The sequence below is a fragment of the Vanessa cardui genome, chromosome 5, assembly GCF_905220365.1.
Source record: "Vanessa cardui chromosome 5, ilVanCard2.1, whole genome shotgun sequence".
Classification (NCBI taxonomy): Eukaryota; Metazoa; Arthropoda; class Insecta; order Lepidoptera; family Nymphalidae; genus Vanessa; species Vanessa cardui.
The window spans coordinates 1,696,966-1,719,350 of record NC_061127.1 but is presented as its reverse complement, the minus strand read 5'-3'; the positions used below and the strand labels follow the sequence as shown (position 1 = coordinate 1,719,350).

General features: G+C 32.5%; 2 protein-coding genes across 2 annotated transcripts; both read left to right on the top strand.

Moving 5' to 3' along the window:
- The first annotated feature begins 701 nt into the window (after positions 1 to 701).
- On the top strand, positions 702 to 11,294 carry LOC124530014 (hexosaminidase D-like). Its single transcript, XM_047103986.1, has 11 exons — positions 702 to 1,141; positions 1,221 to 1,275; positions 1,579 to 1,761; positions 4,504 to 4,701; positions 5,286 to 5,472; positions 6,105 to 6,259; positions 7,210 to 7,322; positions 8,096 to 8,193; positions 8,843 to 8,960; positions 9,501 to 9,587; positions 9,970 to 11,294. Exons 1-11 carry the CDS (start codon positions 1,134 to 1,136, stop codon positions 10,151 to 10,153), a joined length of 1,386 nt encoding a protein of 461 aa, XP_046959942.1. The 5' UTR covers positions 702 to 1,133; the 3' UTR covers positions 10,154 to 11,294.
- A 6,947-nt stretch (positions 11,295 to 18,241) lies between these two features.
- LOC124530047 (phospholipase A1-like) lies at positions 18,242 to 20,414 on the top strand. Its single transcript, XM_047104024.1, has 2 exons — positions 18,242 to 18,407; positions 19,028 to 20,414. Exons 1-2 carry the CDS (start codon positions 18,287 to 18,289, stop codon positions 19,927 to 19,929), a joined length of 1,023 nt encoding a protein of 340 aa, XP_046959980.1. The 5' UTR covers positions 18,242 to 18,286; the 3' UTR covers positions 19,930 to 20,414.
- The last annotated feature ends 1,971 nt before the right edge of the window (positions 20,415 to 22,385 follow it).

Here is a 22,385-nt window from a genome sequence, read left to right as displayed (position 1 = left end):
CATATGATATTTTCGTAATTACCGTCACCTATTGCCTTTAGTAATTAATGCCTCACGTTGCAATAGCACAGTATAAGAAATTTAATCATGTCTTACGCCCCATCCCATAAAAAAGTGGGAACATTACTAGTTTTCAAATAATTTTGTGATATTTTACAAAAGAGCTGGAGGAACTAAACGGTTTACATAATGTACTACATAAATAATATTGCTAATATGACATTTTTGATGCACAATTTTATATGTAATAAATGGTTCTAGTCACTTCTATGTATAAAAGTATTCAGTATGCACTATGCGGTGCGGACTACTGAGGTGAGGAGACGTATTTCATACGCGACCTCACCCGAAAAAGTATCGGAAACATATTATTTGTTCATTAGGGGCTATATCTAGAGAGTATTATCACAAATTATTTTTTATATTATTTAAGGATCTGTTTTTCAAATATTATCGTAATTCATAATATAATATAATAATAATTGAAAAATAGATCCTTTTGAAGGTTGTGTCTTATTTGGTGAAGTTTTACTTTCTCTCTCTGATAACGTTTTATTTTCTTGCGTATTAACACCCAAAAAAAACAAATTTTAACCACCACATGAAAATTGATTTTATTCATGTTACAACTGTTTCTCAACGCTGGTAACATTGTTACCTCAGTCATTTTAAGGAACACTTTTTTTACACTTAGTACTTCTCCTTATGTCGACACTCCGATAGTGATAACTATAAATAATATTTTCATAGTTCATAGCTCTAAGCTCATAAATAAGATAGAAACGTATTGATTTTATTCTCTCTGAATCAAGATCAATAAGCTAAATTATCATCTCTTTCAAATTATTACCAAACAATTACTATAGGACAGTTATTGTCAATACATTTCATTTAAAATTTTCTTTAATATCATCATCTTAACTTTTCAAATGATCAATGTACTTTTTTTCAATTTTTATAAATGAAATTGTATTTTAAAAATATTCCCTATTATTTAACTCATGTGTAGTGCGTCGTAGTCAAAGTATTAGTATTCACTATTCACTAAGTAATCGCAAAATATTAAATAAAAAATAAAAAACCTAAAACACCGGCTTATTCGCAACAAGTGTTAATTGTTATTATATTTCAAAATGCATAAGTAAGTGTTCTAAGGCGTAATTATATTAAAAATATTTTAATTTAAATGAAGAGTTTAACAATATTTTATTAAATTGCAGAATTTTACATCTGGACTTAAAAGGAGCCCCTATGAAAATTCCTTTCTTGGAACAGGTAAATATTTTGAATATGTAAAATTATACATAATACCTCAATAGGATCTTTATTTTGTTAAAACATAATCAAGTCTCACTCACTCAATATATAATTAAATGTATAAAACTATAATTGGCACATCAGATCTGTTAATAAAACTTCATATTTTTTTATAGACAGCATTAAAATGATTTTATAGTAATAAGAATTTGCCTGACTCATGAATATATGGAGTTCATGTTGCATAACTTCTGTGAAGGAAACAAAATTAAAAAATAAAATACGAATATTATATTCTTTTAAATATATTATCATTTTAAGGTGCTTAAAGCTGCCTATAAATGGGGCTGCACAGGAGTTTTGATAGAGTGGGAGGATACATTTCCTTATACTGGAGACATTGCTGAGATCGGTAGCAATGGAACAAGTAACGGGGACAATATGTATACCAGGGAGGAAGTCAAGCATATAATTAAATGCACATATGATTTGGGCTTTGATGCGGTAAGATGCTGCTTTAATTTGTAAATATTTATTATGATTTAGAACAGATATGGCATAGTGGTCAAATTATGTTAATATTAACTGAACTTAAAAGAATTTTCTTGTGCTTTATATGTGTTTATATTTGAACTCTCCCATCAGTCGAGGAAAACGTGCATGTGTTTTAAAAAAAAATGTATGTGTTAATTATTAGTACTAGTAGTAGTCCTTTGCACAATTAAGGCTGTTGGTTGTCATGTGTTAAGCAAAAAAGTAGCCTATGTTCTTTCTTGGAGTTCAAATTTGCTTCATATCAAATTTCATCAAATTCGGTTAAGCTGTTTGGTCGTGAAAGAATGAGAGACAGACAGACAAACAGAGTTACTTGCAGATTTACAATTTTCATAAAGATTATGTTAGTTGCAGATTAAATTATTGGAACTATGTAACATTACTTGTGCTAAGTCAATGTTTCTTTTGTCATTTTATTCCATCTTGGAAAAACATTTCATAAGTCATTACTTACTGTGCTTTGCGTATATTATTCTCCACACCAAATTGTACTTGTTAAGGCACATGAAGAATATACTATAATGAAGAGAGAATAAATAAATTTATTATTATTATTTCTTATTGTGTGTTTAAGGAATGGCTGTGTCGAATGCTAGACTGATTTTAGTATTTCGTTAAACTTGATCTATTATTTTAGAGTGTATTTATAATGCATATTCTTTGATTGATTATAGTTGTACATTGGTTCCTTTGTAAACTAATTTGGAGTAATGAAATTTTTTTTATTAAATACATTTATTGTTTATAAGTATATCTGAAAGCAAGAATTGTGAATACAGCTGCCCAGAGTATAAGTTTAAAGGGGCTTTGCTTTGGCTTTGGCTTTGTTTACACAGTTAAGAGTATAATTCTAAATAATATTATAAATGATAATACGTAATTGTAATTGTATTTTTCTCAAGTTGTGTGGAATATCAGTAAGATATTGTTTCGTTTTAATGGCAGCTAAGCAAAGGTTGTATCTAAATATTTATGCAAGATACTTGTATCCCATTTGTCTTATTTTTGCAAAACTATCCAACTGTTGTTTAATAATAAGGTTGATACATTGAATTTATGAGTGGCTCTGCGTCTGTTGTTCTTTCCATCTTGTTCATATTTGTCATATGATATTTGTTCTATTTGTATTAGATTAATTTAAATACAAATATATATGTTGCAAAAATAGGGGTGTTATAAGTTAAACACATGTCTGTAACTGTGTGTCTATCTAATATAGCAATGTTTTAATTTGATTGAGAATGTTCTTAGTTGATTAGTTTTTGGATGAATGAAAATTGTTTCAGCTTTTTCAAATTCAAAATAAATTCTAATTATCATGTTACTTGAATTGATGTTCCTGATGCTGTAGTATAATCTTGAATCTTGTTAAAAGCATTTCTTGTTTCAGTTCATAGGGATAGGTTATAGATATACTAGTTTTTGCCTACAGCTTTGCCCTTTTGTGTCTGTGGTTGCGGAATGGAGAAGGTTAAATAGAAGCTAACATTAGTTTTAACTAGTTAGTCTATGACTTTGATGTTATATATGATACACATGATGACCTGTTCAGTTGTTAGATCTAATTCGTTAGACATTTAGAGAATTTTGTCGAATAATTATGTCGGACTTTTTAACCAAATTTGGACACAACTTTGTGGGTGTAGTGATAATTTTCAGTTAGTATAAGGCTATATAGATTTCCAGTTTTTGGATTCAACCCAGGTCAGTCCAGGTCAGGTCATGTTTTTTTCGAAAAAATATAGAAAATGAGATTGAGTTCACTGTTGTGTGTGTGCTCGTATACCGGTATTTATTTTTATTTCATTAACTTGATTTAATAATGTCTACTTATTCAGTTACCAGTGCCATTTTTTACATTCAACTTTAATAAATTTGGCTTTTATATTTTACATTTTTATTGAACATCAGAAGAACACAGAACTTGAACAGCAGAACTTCGCTGGACTTCAAACAAGTCGTTTTCTTGGAAGACGAGGCCCACACAGACTTTTTTCTTTAAATTATGATATAATGTAAATAGAGAATGTGTTACACTATAATTGTGCTCGTAAAGATAGCTCACCGCCTGAACTTATTCTCGTGTCGGAATTGCTATAACATCAGACGAGAGTGTGGGAACAATGCATCTGTATTGGCGCACACACTTGTGAACTATAAAATGTTCTGCGAAGCTGGATAGTTTCCTTTGAGATTGGCCGCAGTAGGCTGAAATCTGTCAAGACGACATATTTATCACCATCATATTTCTTATGTAATATTTTCGGTGATGTTCTTCTATATTGAATATTTTACACTTTAATTTTAAATAAAGCAAGAATTTTCAAGCCTAAATGTTTCTTTTTAAATTCGTTAGTAGAATGATCTCAGTGGATGTGAGAGGTGGTGTTACTGTAGGGTTTGTTTAAATTTGGAACTTTTTTTTTTAAAAGGAGAATTAGTTCCAAATTTAATTCAAAATGTCGTTATTATTTCAAATGCGGTTTGATCGCGATAAGTCGCAGTTCGAACACGACATGAATTGTGTACACAAACAAAGCACATAAACAATTTTGTACTTGCCTTTAGCACTTTCAATTATCGGTTAAGTTCAGTTATTATAAATATTGAACTGCCTAATCTTTTTAGTAATTAGAGTTCAATAAAACAAAATTGAAAGTTTATTAGACTATATAAATATTTTCATTTCAGATACAATTGATCCAAACTATAGGGCACATGGAGTTTGTCCTTAAACATCCTAAGTTCAAACATCTGAGGGAAGAACGTAAAACACCATCGGTGCTGTGCCCGTCTCGTCCGGAGTCCCTCGTCCTTGTAAAGGACATGGTGCGTCAGGCTTTGGACGTACAACCGGATGCCAGATACATCCATATCGGAGCTGATGAGGTAACTTATTGTTTCAAGGTTTCCACTCACCTGTCAAAATTGAATTAAATTATTATATTATAGATAACTTCGGTAAACATGACCTTGTCTTCTTTGATAGATTTGCCAATAATCTTTTAACTCAAAATAAATGAATTTTAGAGTAATTTCGAATAATTATAATTTAATGGAAATTCCATCATTCAGTCAGGCACTGCTTTTGAATTTTGAGAAGAATGGTAGGGTCATCAGACATTGCTGTAGAATTTCGAGAAGAATAATACGGTCATCGGACATTGCTGTAGAATTTCGAGAAGAATGGTAGGGTCATCGGACATTGCTGTAGAATTTTAAGAAGAATGGTAGGGTCATCGGACATTGCTGTTGAATTTTAAGAAGAATGCCAGGGTCATCAGATATTGCTGTAGAGTTGCGAGAAGAATGATATGATCATCAGATATTGCTGTAGAGTTTTGAGAAAAGTGATAGGAAAATGTCTAGACGTCGTTGTACTAATTCGGTAGCATGAAATGTCTAGACGTCAATATTTGTACTAATTCGGTAGCATTAAATTTTTTCGTTTAAAAATAATCGTTTCCCTCCAGGTTTGGCACATAGCAGCGTGCGACGAGTGTAAGAAACGCGCCATCATGAGCGAGTATGGGGTAGCGTCCCTGTTCCTGGAGCACATTTGCGAAATCGTCGCGTTCGTAAAGAAGCACGCGCCCGTTCGCGTCATCGTGCTCATGTGGGACGATATGTTGCGTTCCATCAACGTAGAGGCTTTGAAACGTGAGTTTATATTATAGGCTAGTTGTAGCCTGCAACTCTGCTGGTTTTCAGATTGGTCGTCATTTATTAGCGATGAAGAGTACCGAAAGGAATTCTTCCTTCAAATTCAATCTTGCTTCGTACCAAATTTCATGAAATCCATTTAAATGATTTGGCAGTATGGGTCTTTCTATGGGTCGCGAAATGTCACGTACACTAAATTGCAGCAGCTTTTTAATAACAAATCTTTCTTAATATTAACAACATTGTAGGACTGATTGCCTTGTATCGCATCTTTAACATGTATATTTCCAGTTTAAAATGATCCAGTTCTGATTTATAAACATATGTACTAAAATGTCTTTTAAACAAAATTTTACAATATTAAAGAAAAAAAAAATTAAATATTATATTCAAATAAGACCAATTTGGCGCTTATGACTTTCTTTCGTGTTGAGTCGTCCGATTTTTCCACAAAAAGGACATTTTGTATTTTTGCACTCAATAATTAAGTACAACAGCTATTTTTAATATATTTACAAATATTATTTGCGATTTCTCAAATCCAAACTTTTGTGAAATACTTAAAACATGATTGCATGTTTAATATATAATAATGTTCTTCTATTGGTAATTTTTTTTTCTGGTCACAGATTACAAAATCGGCGATTTGGTGCAGCCAATCATATGGAACTACAATGTTAAAGAACATTTTAAATTCCCACTGCAAATGTGGCTCTCCTATGAACAGGTGTTCACATTTGTGTGGGCTGGGTCCGCTTTTAAAGGAGCGAATGGGAGTTCCAAGGTTCGTATATCAAGAACGTATTTTTACTAGGCTTAAGTAAAATGCTTACTGGTAGTATAACTCTTTTCCTACAGATAACACCATAACGAATATAGTCCATTTTTATACTGTACTCTTTTCCCTACTATCTATTTGGTATTGTATTCTTTCTGTCATTAAAATCAACATGAATATTAAAATGAAAACTTCATTCAAGTAGGCTTTTGCAAGCACTATTGCATCGTTTAACAAACTATATTATGTTACCACCAGTTCGGAATGCAGATTCTACATGGTAGAACCGGCAAGAAACTCATAAATTTAGGCTTAGTTTCCATCACAAGATTGCTTGAATCTGTTTATTTGAAAAGAACAACTATGCGAGTCTCTTGCTATTTCTCCTTGGAGTCCGTTTTCCGCAACTGTGGTATTGTTTAAATATTGACAATTCAAAAACGCTTCATTGTGAATAAAATACATTTGGTTTGGTTTTGATTTCCTGTTATTGGCGCTACTTTCATTGGGAAATTTACTCTTATATACGCCTTAAATAGTGTTGCTATGTAATCTAACTTGTTTGCTGTTTAGCGGTAGAATATCTGATACCTCTATACCTAAATGTATAATAATATAGTGAGTCGAGATGGCCCAGTGGTTAGAACGCGTGCATCTTAACCGATGATTGCGGGTTCAAACCCAGGCAAGCACCGCTGTTTCATGTGCTTAATTTGTCTTTATAATTCATCCCGTGCTCAGCGATGAAGGAAAACATCGTGAGGAAACCTGCATGTGACAAATTTCATAGAAATTCTGCCACATGTGCATTCCACCAGCCCGCATTGGAACAACGTGGTGGAATATGTTCCAAAACCTTCTCCTCAAAGGGAGAGGAGGCCTTTAGCCCAGCAGTGGGAATTTACAGGCTGTTGTTGTTGTTGTTGTATAATAATATATATCTCTTATGTCCTCAGATGGTGTCACCCATCGAGCGTTACGCCAGCAACCAAGAGGCTTGGATGCATCTGGTGAAAAACAACAAGCATAAAGTTAGCTTCTTCGGGATGATCTTTACGGGATGGTCCAGGTAATTATTACACATTGCTTTTTTATGTTATAGGTTCGCGGACAAGCATATGGGTCACGTGATGGTAAGTGGTCACCATCAGCCATAGACAATGACGTATATTCCTTACATCGTCAATGTGCCACCCACTTTGGGAACTAAAATGTTATATCCCTTATGCCTGTAGTTACACTGGCTCACTCACCCTTCAAACCGGAACACAACAATACTAAGTACTGTTATTTGGCGGTAGAATAATTGTATAAATATTGCTTTTAAAATTGTTTTAATGTAAGTAAATAGTGAACAAGAAAATAAAAAAGGGGATGATAGAGTAAATGTATTTATCTTACTATTCTAAAAAAAACTATACAGTAACGAATGTATGAATAGTAGATAGATAGATACATGGGAGTAGAAGGGGGCCATGGAGAGGGTGTATGAAGGGGGGGCCTTGTTGGCTTATAGGGGTATCATGTCGTCTGCTGTCACGGTCGTTCTATGGCGCACCAATAGTGTCACCTAAAAACTTGTGGCAAGAATCACAGAATTCATTACTACGCAGTATTAGCTACGTTCTTCTTAGTAAATAAAACAGTATTTGCTCTCGAGAGTTGGTAGCTGTAACGACCAAATAGATCTTTTAACCTCAATTTTGGATGTATAATATTTTATACTTTTTTTTAGAGTCTTGATTAAAACACTTGTGCTTGCGATTGTACTTGGATGTATAATATAATATTATTTTTTTTGGAGTCTTGATTAAAACACTTTTGCACGCGACTGTACTTCAGATACGACCACTACGCTACCATGTGCGAGCTGATGCCGGTGGCGTTTCCGTCCTTGGCAACTTGCATGAATTATTGGACCGAAATATACATGAAGAATGGTAGGTATAAGAAGTTCATTATAATTTGTCTCTTTTTTGTCCTGGGTACAAAACGGTTGAGATAATAAAATATTCATGGCTTTTTTTTCCGTCGAAACTATTCTTAGTGAAACTCCCCTTTTTGGCTAATGGGCTAAATGATGTAAATAGTTACTACTGTTTATAGACATTACATCACCCATAATGACCCACAGACTTTGGGAACCATTAGTATCCCATGTTCATATAATACCTGACACTGGCTCACTCATCCTTTAAACCGGAACACAGACATACTAAGCGTTGCTGTTTAGCGACAATATATATGATGAGTAGACTTACACAAAGCCCTTATCATCAATACATATTATAAAACAAAGTCCCCCGACCGTGTCTGTCTGTATGTTTGCGATGAACTCCACAGATTTTCATGCGATTTTCTCTATTAGACAGGCGGATTCATAAAGAAGGCTTAGATATATAATGTATAAAGATTGTTGTGTAAATAAATTGGAATAGAACAAAAATTTTTAAACATGTCGGAAAAAACAAACAGAAAAATAAAAAAATAAATTTATGTTCACCCGTGCGAATCCGGAACGGGTCCCTAGTGTTAGTATAAATTAAAAAAAATTCTAATTTTTTTTCTAACGAACAAAACTTTTTGCAGATGATATCGTTATAATCGACGATTTGACAGACTGGCCTGGCAGGGATCTGGCTGAATATATCATGCAAACGCTCGTGGCCTTGAGGGATCAGTCCAACAACCTCATACATGGAGATATGTAAGTAACTTAGGCTCTGTTAATTTCTAGTCTGTAAGAAAGAGAGGAAGACCAATACCTCGTTGGGATAGCGACATAATAAGAACAAAATAGAAGAAAGAAAATAGAGATGGGGTAGTTGAGATGGCCCAGTGGTTAGAACGCGTGCATCTGAACCGATGATTGCGGCTTCAAACCCAAGCAAGCACCGCTGATTCATGTGCTTAATTTGTCTTTATAATTCATCTCGTGTTCAGCGATGCTCATTTCATAGAAATTCTGCCACATGTTTATTCCACCAACTCGCATTGGAACAGCGTGGTGTAATATGTTCCAAACCTTCTCCTCAAAGGGAGAGGAGGCAGTTAGCCCAGCAGTGGGAATTTACAGGCTGCTGTTGTTGTTGTTGTTGAAAAAAAAGTAATAAAAGAAACTAAACTAAGTAGAAATGGTAATAGTAGCTAGTAAATATAATAGGGAATATGATTTTTCATACCCCAAAGTGCGCCAATAGATGTTTGCCATGTAAAATGTCTCATTAAATCGTATGATATTTTTCAGGGTAGCGACTTGGCTGAATCCTTGGCAGGTGGAACATTCATTTACGAGCCCGGCTCAAGTGGAATGTATCAAGGCGACTTCAGAGGCGTAAGCTTAAGATATCTTTTTTATTATTGCAGTAGTTTGGGTTTTTTTCACTAGTAGTAAAACTATTATGGCTATGGCTAAAATGCCATCATGTAAATAATGAATTATCATGTTCAAATAGTGAGTCATCTAAATCAAAATGAATTTTTCAAAATGTATTAGTAGATTAGATTTGGAAGGAAATAAACAAAAAACCAACTTAATATGTTAGTTACGAATAGCAAATATGACAAAAAAAAATTATATACATATATAGTAGTATTGATAAGGCACTAATAAAGAATTTGGTTACTTACTACAAAGTGGCCAATGCCTATAAAAAAAGCCTAAATAAAATCCTATGATATTTAATACAATTTTGTATCTGTTATATTTGTTACAGATTGTTGAGCAATTATAAAGAAGTTGAAGGGCCATTGATGGGTCTTCTGACTACGATTACTGGCAAGCGAAGCGCCACTGAATGGATGTATACCAACGTTACAGCCATAGTGAACAAAATCGAGGATATCCATAATATAGCTATACAGAGGATCAGTGCGGGAGCAAGTATAAAACCTCGCTAAATTAAAAAAAACCTCTTTGCAGGAAATCGCTGTTTATTTAAAAAAAAAAAGTTATTTTATGTATTAAGCTTAATTGTTTTCCTTGTGTAGTGTGAACATTATGCATTTATTAAATTTTTTATCTAATGTTTTGCTGCCATATGTAGTGTTTGCAAGAATGTTCTATGATCTTTACAATTTTTTATCTTTGTACATTGTTCTTGAAAGTACTGATTATAATTTTATAACAAGTTATAGTTTTCTTAATGTCTAAATTTGGATATGAATTTTGTGTTTAATATATTATCACAGTTTATTTATCTAAATTATATATTTTGACATATTAGCTAATGTATTTGGCTGCAAAGCCTAAGGTCTTAGGCTCAACATTCTTTGTAATAATTCATATTTAGAACAGCACAATTAATAAAAAAATCGAATATTCAAGCACTGCATTTAAGAAATTGTTAGATGAAATTAATATTCGTTTAAATGTCATTCTTGTCGAATCTTATAAGAATAAGTTATGGAGTGGTGGTAAGGAGTAACTTTTATGCTTAAAAAATAGATTGTTTGAGGGTTAAATTTGAAGGAAAGCTTATTTGGTCGAGAGAAACAATATCGGAGAGAGAAATTAAGACATGCCCTCAAAAGAAACTGTTTTATTGTGTTGATCAAGTTTTTTAAATCAAAATAGTCCGGAGGGACTGTAATTTCTTTTCCAACGATGACACTTATGGCACTAAAGTAAATATTAATTAGTTTTAATAGAGAAAACTATTCGTAGGTTAATATACATATGCTTTATACAATTTGAAAGGCTTTTTTTGGGTAGAAGTCTATATGAAAGACACCTTACTTCTACTCCATACATTAGATATTATATTCAAATTTAACCTACCATAATATATTAAAATTATATTAAGAAGCCATTGTATTTTTCGTGTTATATTTACCCAAAGATTATAATCAATAAGATATATGTAGCTTATGTCAATGTAGGAACATAGTCGTAGTGAAAATTGTTTGATCCGGGCACTTCTAAAGCAATCTCAATCAATTTATATTACATTTATAAAACTCTATATGTTAGATGTGTAGATCTCCAAAATATATCTTTCTGATTTAAATATATAAGTTATATAAATGTTAAAATACTATGAACTCATAATCGATTATATTAACATATATTAAATTAATAAAGAAAATCTTTTTCTGATATTAAATGTTTATATGTATCCAATGATATTCTAATAAACAGATATGTTATATACATACTAAACAACAGAAAAAAAGTGTGCCGCGCCATGGACCGTCTATTTTCGTTTATTTTTACATTTCGTTAAAAGTAAAAAGGATAGCTTGATAAAAACAATAAGTGAAAGGGATTTTGTTTTAATTACGCAAAACGTATTACTACGTAATTATGATGTATTATAACGTATTACTACGTAAAACGACTAAAGGCAAACGTCCCAATTAGGAGGTTTTCTAGTCTTCACTTTTTGCGCGTTAGTAACATATCTGTTTACTAGAACATCATTGTATGTATCAATGTGTAGGAGTAGTTTTAGATGTGCTTTAATCTTTTTTGAATAAAGGCATAGAAAAAAAATGGAGGCAAGACTATTAGCAAAGAAACTAAGACGGACATATACCTTGGTTCGGAACTGATCTCATTCATATATGTAAGGAAAGTTAGAATAATTTTATAGTATATAATGGATTATGTATATTTTTTCTATCTATATTATAAAGATTATTATTCAAGTATAATATATTTTATATACAAAACTAGCAGATGCCAGCAGACCTTTTCCTGCCTGAGTTTATTTATCAGTAGTGTAGTCTATTGATTGCTTGGACGGTATTGATGTACTGAGCAGCGCCATCTAGTGACGAGTAACAACAACTTGGATGGAAAACAGGGATGTTATAGATGTGTCATTTTTGACCAGGATACCAAAGGAAAATAATATAAATATAAAAAGAGTATAATTCAAGTTAATAATTTGATACATGACAGGTATAAATACGAAAAAAATAACCTAAAAATGAATTAGCTACTCTATTTAGATATTATAACTCATGAACATCCCCGGTATAAAATTCAACATGTAGGAATACAGTGTGCCAATTTATAAAATGATCCGTCGAACAGTGTTAGATCTGTAACAGATATACTTATGTCTATTTTTATATATAAGATAAAGAGGGATGTATAATTTTTCTATCTCTTTTTGGATAATTATATTTATTATAAAATTATAATATATTTCGAATATATAATGTAGTCTGTTTTCTCTGATATTGTAATAAATGTTGTAGAGAAATAAAATAAAGCGTTTATCGTCTTTTGTTTTTTTATTTGTTTCTGATAATTTAATTCTTTGCCGAGCGGAATAATGTTATCCTGTAAATTTCCCACTGCTGGGCTAAGGCCTTCTCTCCCTTTGAGGAGAAGGTTTGGAACATATTCTACCATACTGTTCCAATGCGGGTTGGTGGAATGCACATGTGGCAGAATTTCTATGAAATTAGACACATGCAAGTTTCCTCACGATGTTTTCCTTCACCTCCGAGCTACGAGATGAAATATAAACACAAATTAAGCACACATATATAGTGGTGCTTGCCTGGGTTTTAATCCGCAATCATCGGTTAAGATGCTCGCGTTCTAACCGCTGTGCCATCTCGGCAACTATCCTTTATTATCTGTGGCGAAAATTGACCCCTCTATTGTCACGTGATGTCAGACTTTGTTGACCCCTTTACGTAAATGTGTGTCGTTATTTGTGTATAGTTCCATATCGCGTATTGATAAATCAGTCATTATTTTGATGTGGTAATCCTTATCACAGTAAATTGCATATTATTTTGAAGTGTTTTAAGAACTTGCAATTTTTATTTGCACAACAAAAAAGAAAAACAGTAACTCTTGAGTGTTACGTAATAAAATTGCACACACAAGAACAATAGAAGCAGTTAAGAAGATTGAAGATGTTACTATTGTTATATACAGAGTCGCGTTTTGACGTGCGTTTAATTCACAGTCGGGGTAAGAAAAGGTTCGTCACCGTAAGATCTATTTTCGTGTGCTCAGTATGAGGGATAATCTTCTTTACCGATTGAGAATAACATATTGCATCGCAATGATTTGATGTTTATATTCAAAAAGTACTAAGAGTTTAAGACTTGATAAAGGAAATAATTTGAAAACCGAAGGTTTTCTTACTCTAACTGTACATTACCTGCACTGCACGTTACCGCGGTATCATGCAGTGCGCGTAAGCCCTACAGTAGCACAATAGTTATGGTTTAGCATGAAATATAGAAAAGAAGGAGCTACACTACAAATCCGAAAATTCAAAAGTGCATCTTGATGTGATGCTCACAACTTCGACACAAAAAACTATTAATTGCTAAATTACAAAGTTAAACGAAATTTTTATACAACATATAGTACGTATATGTACGTAGAATACATTTTATTCGCCTATGGGGACCTATTACAAACATATTGAAACGAATTTACTAAAAAAAATATGGTTTAACGTCTTGATTGATGGGAAAAGTTTTTAAACGACTCTGATTTTTTTTACGATGAAAAGTATAGAATTTACCACATTAAATTATTTTCACAACGGTATGCAAACTTTATTGATTTCGCGAAGTAACAAAAGTGTAATAATATAAATTGTTGTCGAAATGAGGCGTACGTTTTCGACCGTGAAGCACTCTAAATCTTCGCATCAAGAGACGTGCAATATATTATCGAGAACGAAAAGGCTCATTTTGGATCTGCTGTTATAGACGACTTTGCACATACTCAAATCAGCGAAACGTGTTCCTAGTTTTTTTTTTAAAGATCATATTAGTGTAGTCATATGGTAGGGCTTTGTGCAAGCCCGTCTGGGTAGGTACCACCCACTCATCAGTTATTCTACCGCTAAACAACAGTACTCAGTATTGTGTTCCGGTTTGAAGGGTGAGTGAGCCAGTGTAACTACAAGCACATGGGACAGAACATCTTAGTTCCAAAGTTTGGTGGTTTTTTGACATTGACCATGCTAGGAATATTTAATATAACAACGTCTTTGTCTATGGGTTATGGTGACTACTTAGTTTATACCATAAAAAAAAAAAAACAAAAAAAAACGTGTTTCTCGTGTACACCTAATCCTAAGGTAATCTAATACCATAAAATAAAAATGGTTTTCCAAAACTCTTATTGCTGAAAATGAAAATATACTTTATACAAGCATTTTTGAATCGTTATTTAACAACTATTATAAGTGAAGCTACCACCGGTTCGGGAGTAGATTATATCTAGAAGATCCGGCAAGAAACTCAATATTTATTAATACAATCATGGTAATTAATATGTATGCTGCCAGTTCATATTTTAAATTATTAAAAATTTTGTCGCAGAACTTACGATTTGTTATACAATGCCTACATACATATAACATATAAAATACCTACTACATAAAATCAATTTATGACGCAAGATAAAAATAATTAAGTAACTATATAACAATGTTACCTTTCTATATTTATCTCATTTTCCATATAGTAATAATAAAGTTATATTAATTTCTCATTCTGATTACCTGAAGTACGTAATCACTTCCAAAAATTAAGAATATTACATTTATTTGTATAGAATGAAATTCAGATAAAAAATTCTCGGAGCATTCGCATTGAAGCCGAGACATCCATTATGTGGAACGTAATATTTTGTGGGATACACTTAATTTCCTGAACGGCGTTCTATAATATTCGTTGGGAGGCCTTTTGTTACGCGTCTCTGCATTAATCTTACCTTGATGCGAAATGCGTGACATTTGGGGGTGCCTTTTGTATATGAAACTTGTACAAGGACGAATTTTATTACGTGTTGAGGGTTCCGTAATGTTTTTAATTTTGGCGACGCTGTATTCACATTGAAATAACATTTCGAAGTTATTGTTTAAATTTATTTTATTTTTATTTCATGGAACGATAATCTGTCTAACGTACAATGTGTGAACTGACGTCGTTTAATCTAAATATCGTTTACTAGTGAAAAATATGCCATGTTATTTAGAATGAATAAATAAATGAATGAATTTAAGTGATAATATTAAATGAATTTATTTTAATTTGAATTTACATATTGTATTAATATAATTGTTATGACCACGACATACACACACACAAAAATAAACACACACATGCTTAAGAATCTAATCGAGCTCATAATTACATAAGTCCGTAATTTTAATCAATATTCTGATTGTATTATGTTTGTTTACCTATGAATAAATAAATAAAAAAAAAAAAATTATGGATTCGCGAATGCGACATACATAGCCCAGTTATTAAACAGTTGAACACACTGAATGTTCGGACTCTAGACTGCCACTGACATTTTGTTGAAAGAAAAAGTAAACAATAATCTGGGTTAATCGTACTTATAAACTAGCCGCTTGACCAAGTAGTCTGATTATGTTTATATCTTATAGGGAAGTATTATCAAGTTCAACGTGACAAAATTATGGCGTGCCTATTCCTAAATCCGTATTTGTGTAGATTATAGATTTATGGAGATAAAAGATTCACCTCGACGTAAAATGTTCTTCCTTATACATTATACATTCTGTGCGATCTTCCGAGTATGATAACACTTAAATTGAATGATTTTAATGCATTTTCCTCTTTATATATTTAGCTAACTACTCAGTTTCACGCAGATTCTATTCATCATAGACTACGTTCCGTTTGCTTAATCGATCTTCTTATAGATACAGATATAGATACTTAAAGCACTTATCGAAAAGTCCGCTAGACATTTTCACATTAAATTTTTATCATTATATTCAGCGTGTTTTAAAAGTTTTGTCTTAACATCATCATACAATATCATTCAATTTATAAGGTAGTCACAACTACGTGGTAGGGATACTACTGCTTGTTTCATATAATTCTGTGAAATTGTTCAAAATTATAACTATATATACAAAATTGTAACTACAGGCACAAGGGACATAACATCTTAGTTCCCAAGGTTGGTGGCACATTGACGGTGTAAGGGATAGTTAATATTTCTTACGATGTCGTTGTCTATGGGTGATGGTGACCACTTACTATCAAGTGGCCCATATGCTTGTCCACCAACCTACACTATTAAACAAAAAAATAAGTCCACTTGAAAAAAGTTTGATTACATTTATCGATCAGTGTCAGAAAAGCAGGATTTTTTATACTGTTGGAAAATGCGAGATTGGACAGTAATTGCAGAGTCGTCCATTATGATACAAACAAAGGTTCTTCCTACTATTTATGTTCCAATCCGTATAAAATTCATTCACTCACTCGTGAAATGTAAAAACCGACTTGTGGTGACACGCTAATTTGATTCATGTATCCATTCAATGTTAATATTATAATAGTCAATTTTGCATATCAGTTTTGTGGCATTTAGACAAGTTAAAATTTTAAAGCTATAACCTATATAATACCAATGGATGTGGGAAAAAAGATAAATAAACCTTAGATTTACGTATTTCATGCGATTTGCACTGAATTGCAATAATTTATGATTAATATATCTTTAATATAACATTATTTCACTTAACTACTTACATATTTCTACTTTAATTATATTCTCAAAATTCCCATGTCAGTTTCCTTAATGATTTTCGTAGTGAATATCACAGATTAATCAAGGTCTCGACCAATTATTTCTACAGAAAAAGAAAGAACAACTATGTGAGTTTCTTGCCGTTTCTTCTCGTTAGAAGCTGCTTTCCGAAACGGTGGTAGTATTTAATTGTTGAGTATTCATAAACGCTTTATTGTGAAGTTCACTTGAACAAAATTGATTTGATTTGATTTGATTAGAACGTGTCAATTTGCTGTGTATGGTTTATTTGGTTACTGTTCTGTTTTGTTCCTGTGTGGTTGGGATAGAATATACATAGTCTTATGATGTAGTCTCAAAAATAGTTGTATTGACGACCTCCGTGGTCGAGTAGTGTGTACACCGGTTTTCATGGGTACGCCACTCCGAGGTCCCGGGTCCGATTCCCGGCCGAGTCGATGTAGAAAATTCATTAGTTATCTATGTTGTCTTGGGTCTGGGTGTTTGTGGTACCGTCGTTACTTCTGATTTTCCATAACACAAGTGCTTTAGCTACTTACGTTGGGATCAGAGTAATATATGTGATGTTGTCCCATATTTTTTTTTATTATTTAGTTGTTACTATTCAAAACAATAAGATTTAGGCATAGACAATTTTAATACTTCTTAATTTGACTATTGATTTATTATATTGATAACATTCAGCAACAATTAACTCATATTTTAGTATCGAATAAGAGTTTAGAAGAAAAATTAAAAGACATCGGAGGAATCGGCTTTCGTAACTGGTAATTAACCGACTTAATCGGCGAGGGCGATAAAAGTTTTTAATTGACTTTTCGCGCCTTCGCACCTCGGAACTGGTTGCCTGATCCTGTGAAACTGATAATTGGTGATTTAGCGCTTTCTTTCAACAAGCCGTGTAGTCATTATGGCGTTATTTACGGTTTCTTGTTAGCGACGTGAAATGGGATCTGTAAATTTTAATTTACTTACAATTATGTTGTTAGTGTAAACGTGGCATTATTTTATTATGATAAATTATTTTTGGTATAAAATTTATACCAAAAATTAACCTTTCTTTACACGGTCAAAGCATTAGAACCTATGCCCTAGAACCGGAGCTAAGACGTCCATTGTATCTGTAAGACTGATTATCTTACCCTTCAAATGGTGGAGTCTCGTGAACAAGACATTCGTAGACAATGTCGAAATATCGAGCTCCACCGAACAAAAATAAGTTAAATATCCCGAAATTAATAACTTTAATAATAAAAATAACCATGTTAATTTAAAATCTTATAAGGTAATTATATTAAAAAAAATTAGGTCTAATTCCAGACTGTGTTTACATACACAAAAAATATTGATAAGGTATTTCATCTCGCAAGAAATAAATTTATCGCTAATCACATACATAAATAACCAATTGGTTTCATTCACACAGATCTAATCAACATATTGTCAATATGTTCTCATTTAAAACGTTCTCTCAGTCAGTTAGCAAGTGACCGTTGACACGAACGGACATGTTATCAATGACGCTTCTCTTATATTTAATTAGTTTGTTTTTATTTGTAAATGTCGAAGCTAATTGGGCCGCTGATTATGGACCGTTTAAAACTATTCTGTATTCCGATTGGATAACGTGTAAGTTAAATATTTATTTTTACTGTTAAATTTTTAAGAATCGATCGTATATATTTTGTTTATCGTATAAGGTCAGTCACTTGAAGGCCTCTGAATGTCTATAAAATACATAAGGTAAATTGCTGCGTTATTAGACGTAAATACAAGAAGTGATTTAATTTATAAACAAACACTAATTTTGTTATAATTGGATATATTTCAAGTCTTTGTAGTATTTTGTATTAAGGATTTCTTTTGTCTTCGAGTAAAACCGCAGAAATATACATATAGTATAAACGAGTATAAGATGTATGACGACACAATGATTACTCTTCACATATGGTGATACAGTTTATGTATCTCTTGGGCGAAATATATCTTTTCGTAATAAAATGTAACTTAGACGCTTATCCAAGGAGTTACTGTGAAGAATTATCATAAAGCGAGTTCAATTGTTGCTGCATGACTAATAAATCCAAGCCTGTATCCTAACGGTAATGCAACAGAGCAACAAAAAATACCAATGTAAAATTTTAATTAGATGGAATTGGACCTATACAGCATACCAAAAAATGTACGGAAAATACTAATTTAAATGACTGTTTTATAATAAATTCATCATGTTTTTTATTTTATTTCAGGCGACCACAATAAGAGTTTGGATTTAAGCGTAAACGAAACACTAGTATATTTCTATGATTTCCAAAACAATTTCAATTTGAGTTACAACATCGACGGAGCTATAGAATCATTTACTCAAGTTTACAATCTTGATGTTTCAAGACGCGTTATTCTATTCGTACCCGGATACAAATCCCACGTATATAAAAGTGCATCCGAAATCATCAGGAATGCCTTTAAAGATGTTCCGAACATATATCTGATGATAATAGACCATTCTGCGTACACATCTGCTAATGGAGGAAAACTGAAAAGCTATGAACGATCTGTTCACTATTCCTATTACCTTGGAGAGTCTATAGGAGATCTTCTGGTAAAGTTGAGAATCCATGGATTTCCATCGAAGAATATGCACGCAATTGGGCACAGTTTGGGAAGCCAAATTCTTGGCTATGCAGGTTCGAGTTACTTGAATAGGACAGCGGAAAAAATTTGGAGAATTACCGGGATAGACCCAGCTGGGCCTTGCTTTTCAAATACCTTCATTCAAGAACAACTAAGGTCAGGAGTTGCTGAATACGTGGAAGTGTATCATTGTAACGCTGGTGGTTTGGGCACGACGAGTGTTCTGGCTGACATCGATTTCTTCATGAACGATGGAAAAATTCAGCCGAAATGTGACGCTGGTTTCCTTTCGAGTTTCGGCGATTCTGATGCAAAGTGTAGCCACAAATCGTGCATGCGATACTGGGCTGAGACGGTCAATCACCCGGGATGGTATTTAGCGTGGAAATGTGATTCATATAAGGACTTCTCTCATGGGAAATGCGCAAGCAACGAAGTGACGATAGCCGGTTACTCCAATCCAGGAAATGCGACTGGAGTTTTCTATCTATCTACAGAAGCTTATAGAATAGATTAAATGTACAGTCGGGGTAAGAAAAGATAATTCACCTTAAGATCTATTTTCGTGTGCTCAGTGTGAGCGATAATCTGCTTTACCGATCGAGAATATTTGACACTGACAGACATATTTTGAAAATTCAGGAGAAGATATCATATCTAATTTAAATTTGTAATGACTAATTACACCATTAAAAAATTTTCATGTTGATATAAAACTAGACGTAGTCTAAAGATGTTACATGATTTTGAACCAAGTTATCATACTATGTTGGTTTAGTTTTATATTCAATTGTCAGTTTAGTTTTAGTTCTAAGAGGTACTAAGAGCTTAAGACTACGAAGGAATGAATTTGAAAACTGGCGAAGGTTTTCTTACTCTGACTGTACATGTATTTAGATATATAATTAATTATTTATATATTTATAGTCATCGACAATTGTGCTGTTATACTAAAAACGTAGTTGTACTCCATGGTCAGAACCAAAGTAATTATTTATATACGATGTACATATGTAGTTGTTACGAAATTAATAATTCCTTGCGTCCATATATTATTATTTTTTCCAACGTATACCATTATAATAATTACATTATATTTATCTTATAAATTATATTCATCTTGACGTCGTTCCGTTCCTTAGTTTTGTGTGAGTCTGTCGAGGTTGGTACCAACTCATCAGATGTTCTAACCAAAGAGCTACGAGTATGTTTAATATTCTGCAGTTTCGGTTTGAGTGATCCAGTGCAACTGCAAACATAATGGACGTAACATCTTAGCTTCCCAGATTTCTTTACACAAATATTACGTACACTCGTAATATTTGTGCTTTTAATATTTCTAATAGTGATAATGTCTACGGTGGTGATCTTTCACCATCAGATCACCCATTTGCTCGCCTATGTGTTTGTCTAGGATCTTTATGTAAGCTAACCGATTATTGTCCTTTAATAGTGAGAAAACAATACAAAAATTTGTACTACCACAACGATTTGCGTCCTATAACTTTACGCCTGGCAATGTGTGTGTTTACACACACAGGCGTAGCTTGGAAGAAAGAAAACAATTGTTGTTTACACCTATAAAGATGTATCACCTCGAATGTCACCCATATTAAATATTTTATTTTTTTTAAGTGTTTAGTGATAAGTCGATGGTGTAACTTTTTACAATTAATAAATAAAAAACGAAAAAGTTCAACAAACAATCAAATGAACAATTTCACTCCTGAATTTGTTATGTTAGTGAAAATTAACGCTCATGAAGTTATAATTAGAATCATATTGAATTTATAATTTAATTATATGATCATCAATTAATGTACCTAATCAGGCAATAATACCAATTAAATACCACTTAATTCGTTTATTTTTAATAGTATCTATATCTATGACACATTACCAGCGATTTCACGAACTAAACCAAACAACTTTATTATTGATTGATTGTTATGGTCTTAAATGGAAACTATAATTCAATTATTTAAAATGTTTTGTATAAATTACTTCTTTAATAAAAAACTTTTTTTTGACAATGAAACATGATCGATCACTTATTTAAAAATTGTACATATTCAGGTAAATATCTCCCCTGATGTAACATTTATACCAATCTAAGAAGTAAAGTAACAGCCTGTAAGTTACCACTGCTGGGATAAGGCCTCCTGTTCCATTAAGGAGAGGGTTTGGAACATATTCCAACACGCTGTTCCAATTCACGTTGGCAGAATTTCTATGAAATTAGACACATGCAGGTTTCCTCACGATGTTTTCCTTCACCGCCGAGCACGAGATGAATTATAAACACAAATTAATAATAATAATAACTGTTTATTGTACACACACACACTAAAAAATAAATTTTACATTCAATAAAACAATATATAAAAAGAAGAAATGTACAACAGGCGGTCTTATCGCTTAAAAGCGATTTCTTCCAGACAACCAGCATGGAGGAGTTAATGTGAAAAAGCGGAAAGCGGGTGTACTGCACAGGGTTAAATACTATATGAAATTATATTTATACACAAATTATTACACTAGACAAGGTAGATACACTACACAAATACCTAAATATATATCGAAACATATAAATATACATACATACACATACATAAACAAATACTCACGTACATATATAAATAAAAATAAAGATAAAGATACATACATACAAATATACATACATACATACAGATATAGACAGCATGACATAAACTTATGTACGAGTACAGTCGTATACAAATACATATGAATAGCTAGTAGCAATGTAATTGACAGAACACTTAAAGTCCTAAATAGCATTGGTTAACTTAATTTTAAAAGATTCAAGTGATTTCGCTTGTCTAATGTGAACCGGAAGGGTATTCCACAAGCGTGCTGCTTCAATACAAAAGGACTTGCTGTAATAAGTAGTGGAGTGACTGCGAATTTTCAGTGTAAGACGTTCACTGGAACGAAGCGATCGTTTGTGGGAGT

Bases quoted from the DNA above. Each gene is read 5' to 3' on its own strand.
- LOC124530014 (XM_047103986.1), top strand. The intron at 1,762-4,503 runs GTAAGATGCTGC...TTTTCATTTCAG, and splicing joins ATGATTTGGGCTTTGATGCG to ATACAATTGATCCAAACTAT. The intron at 6,260-7,209 runs GTTCGTATATCA...TTATGTCCTCAG, and splicing joins GAGCGAATGGGAGTTCCAAG to ATGGTGTCACCCATCGAGCG.
- LOC124530047 (XM_047104024.1), top strand. From the start codon at position 18,287: ATGTTATCAATGACGCTTCTCTTATATTTAATTAGTTTGTTTTTATTT. The intron at 18,408-19,027 runs GTAAGTTAAATA...ATTTTATTTCAG, and splicing joins GTATTCCGATTGGATAACGT to GCGACCACAATAAGAGTTTG.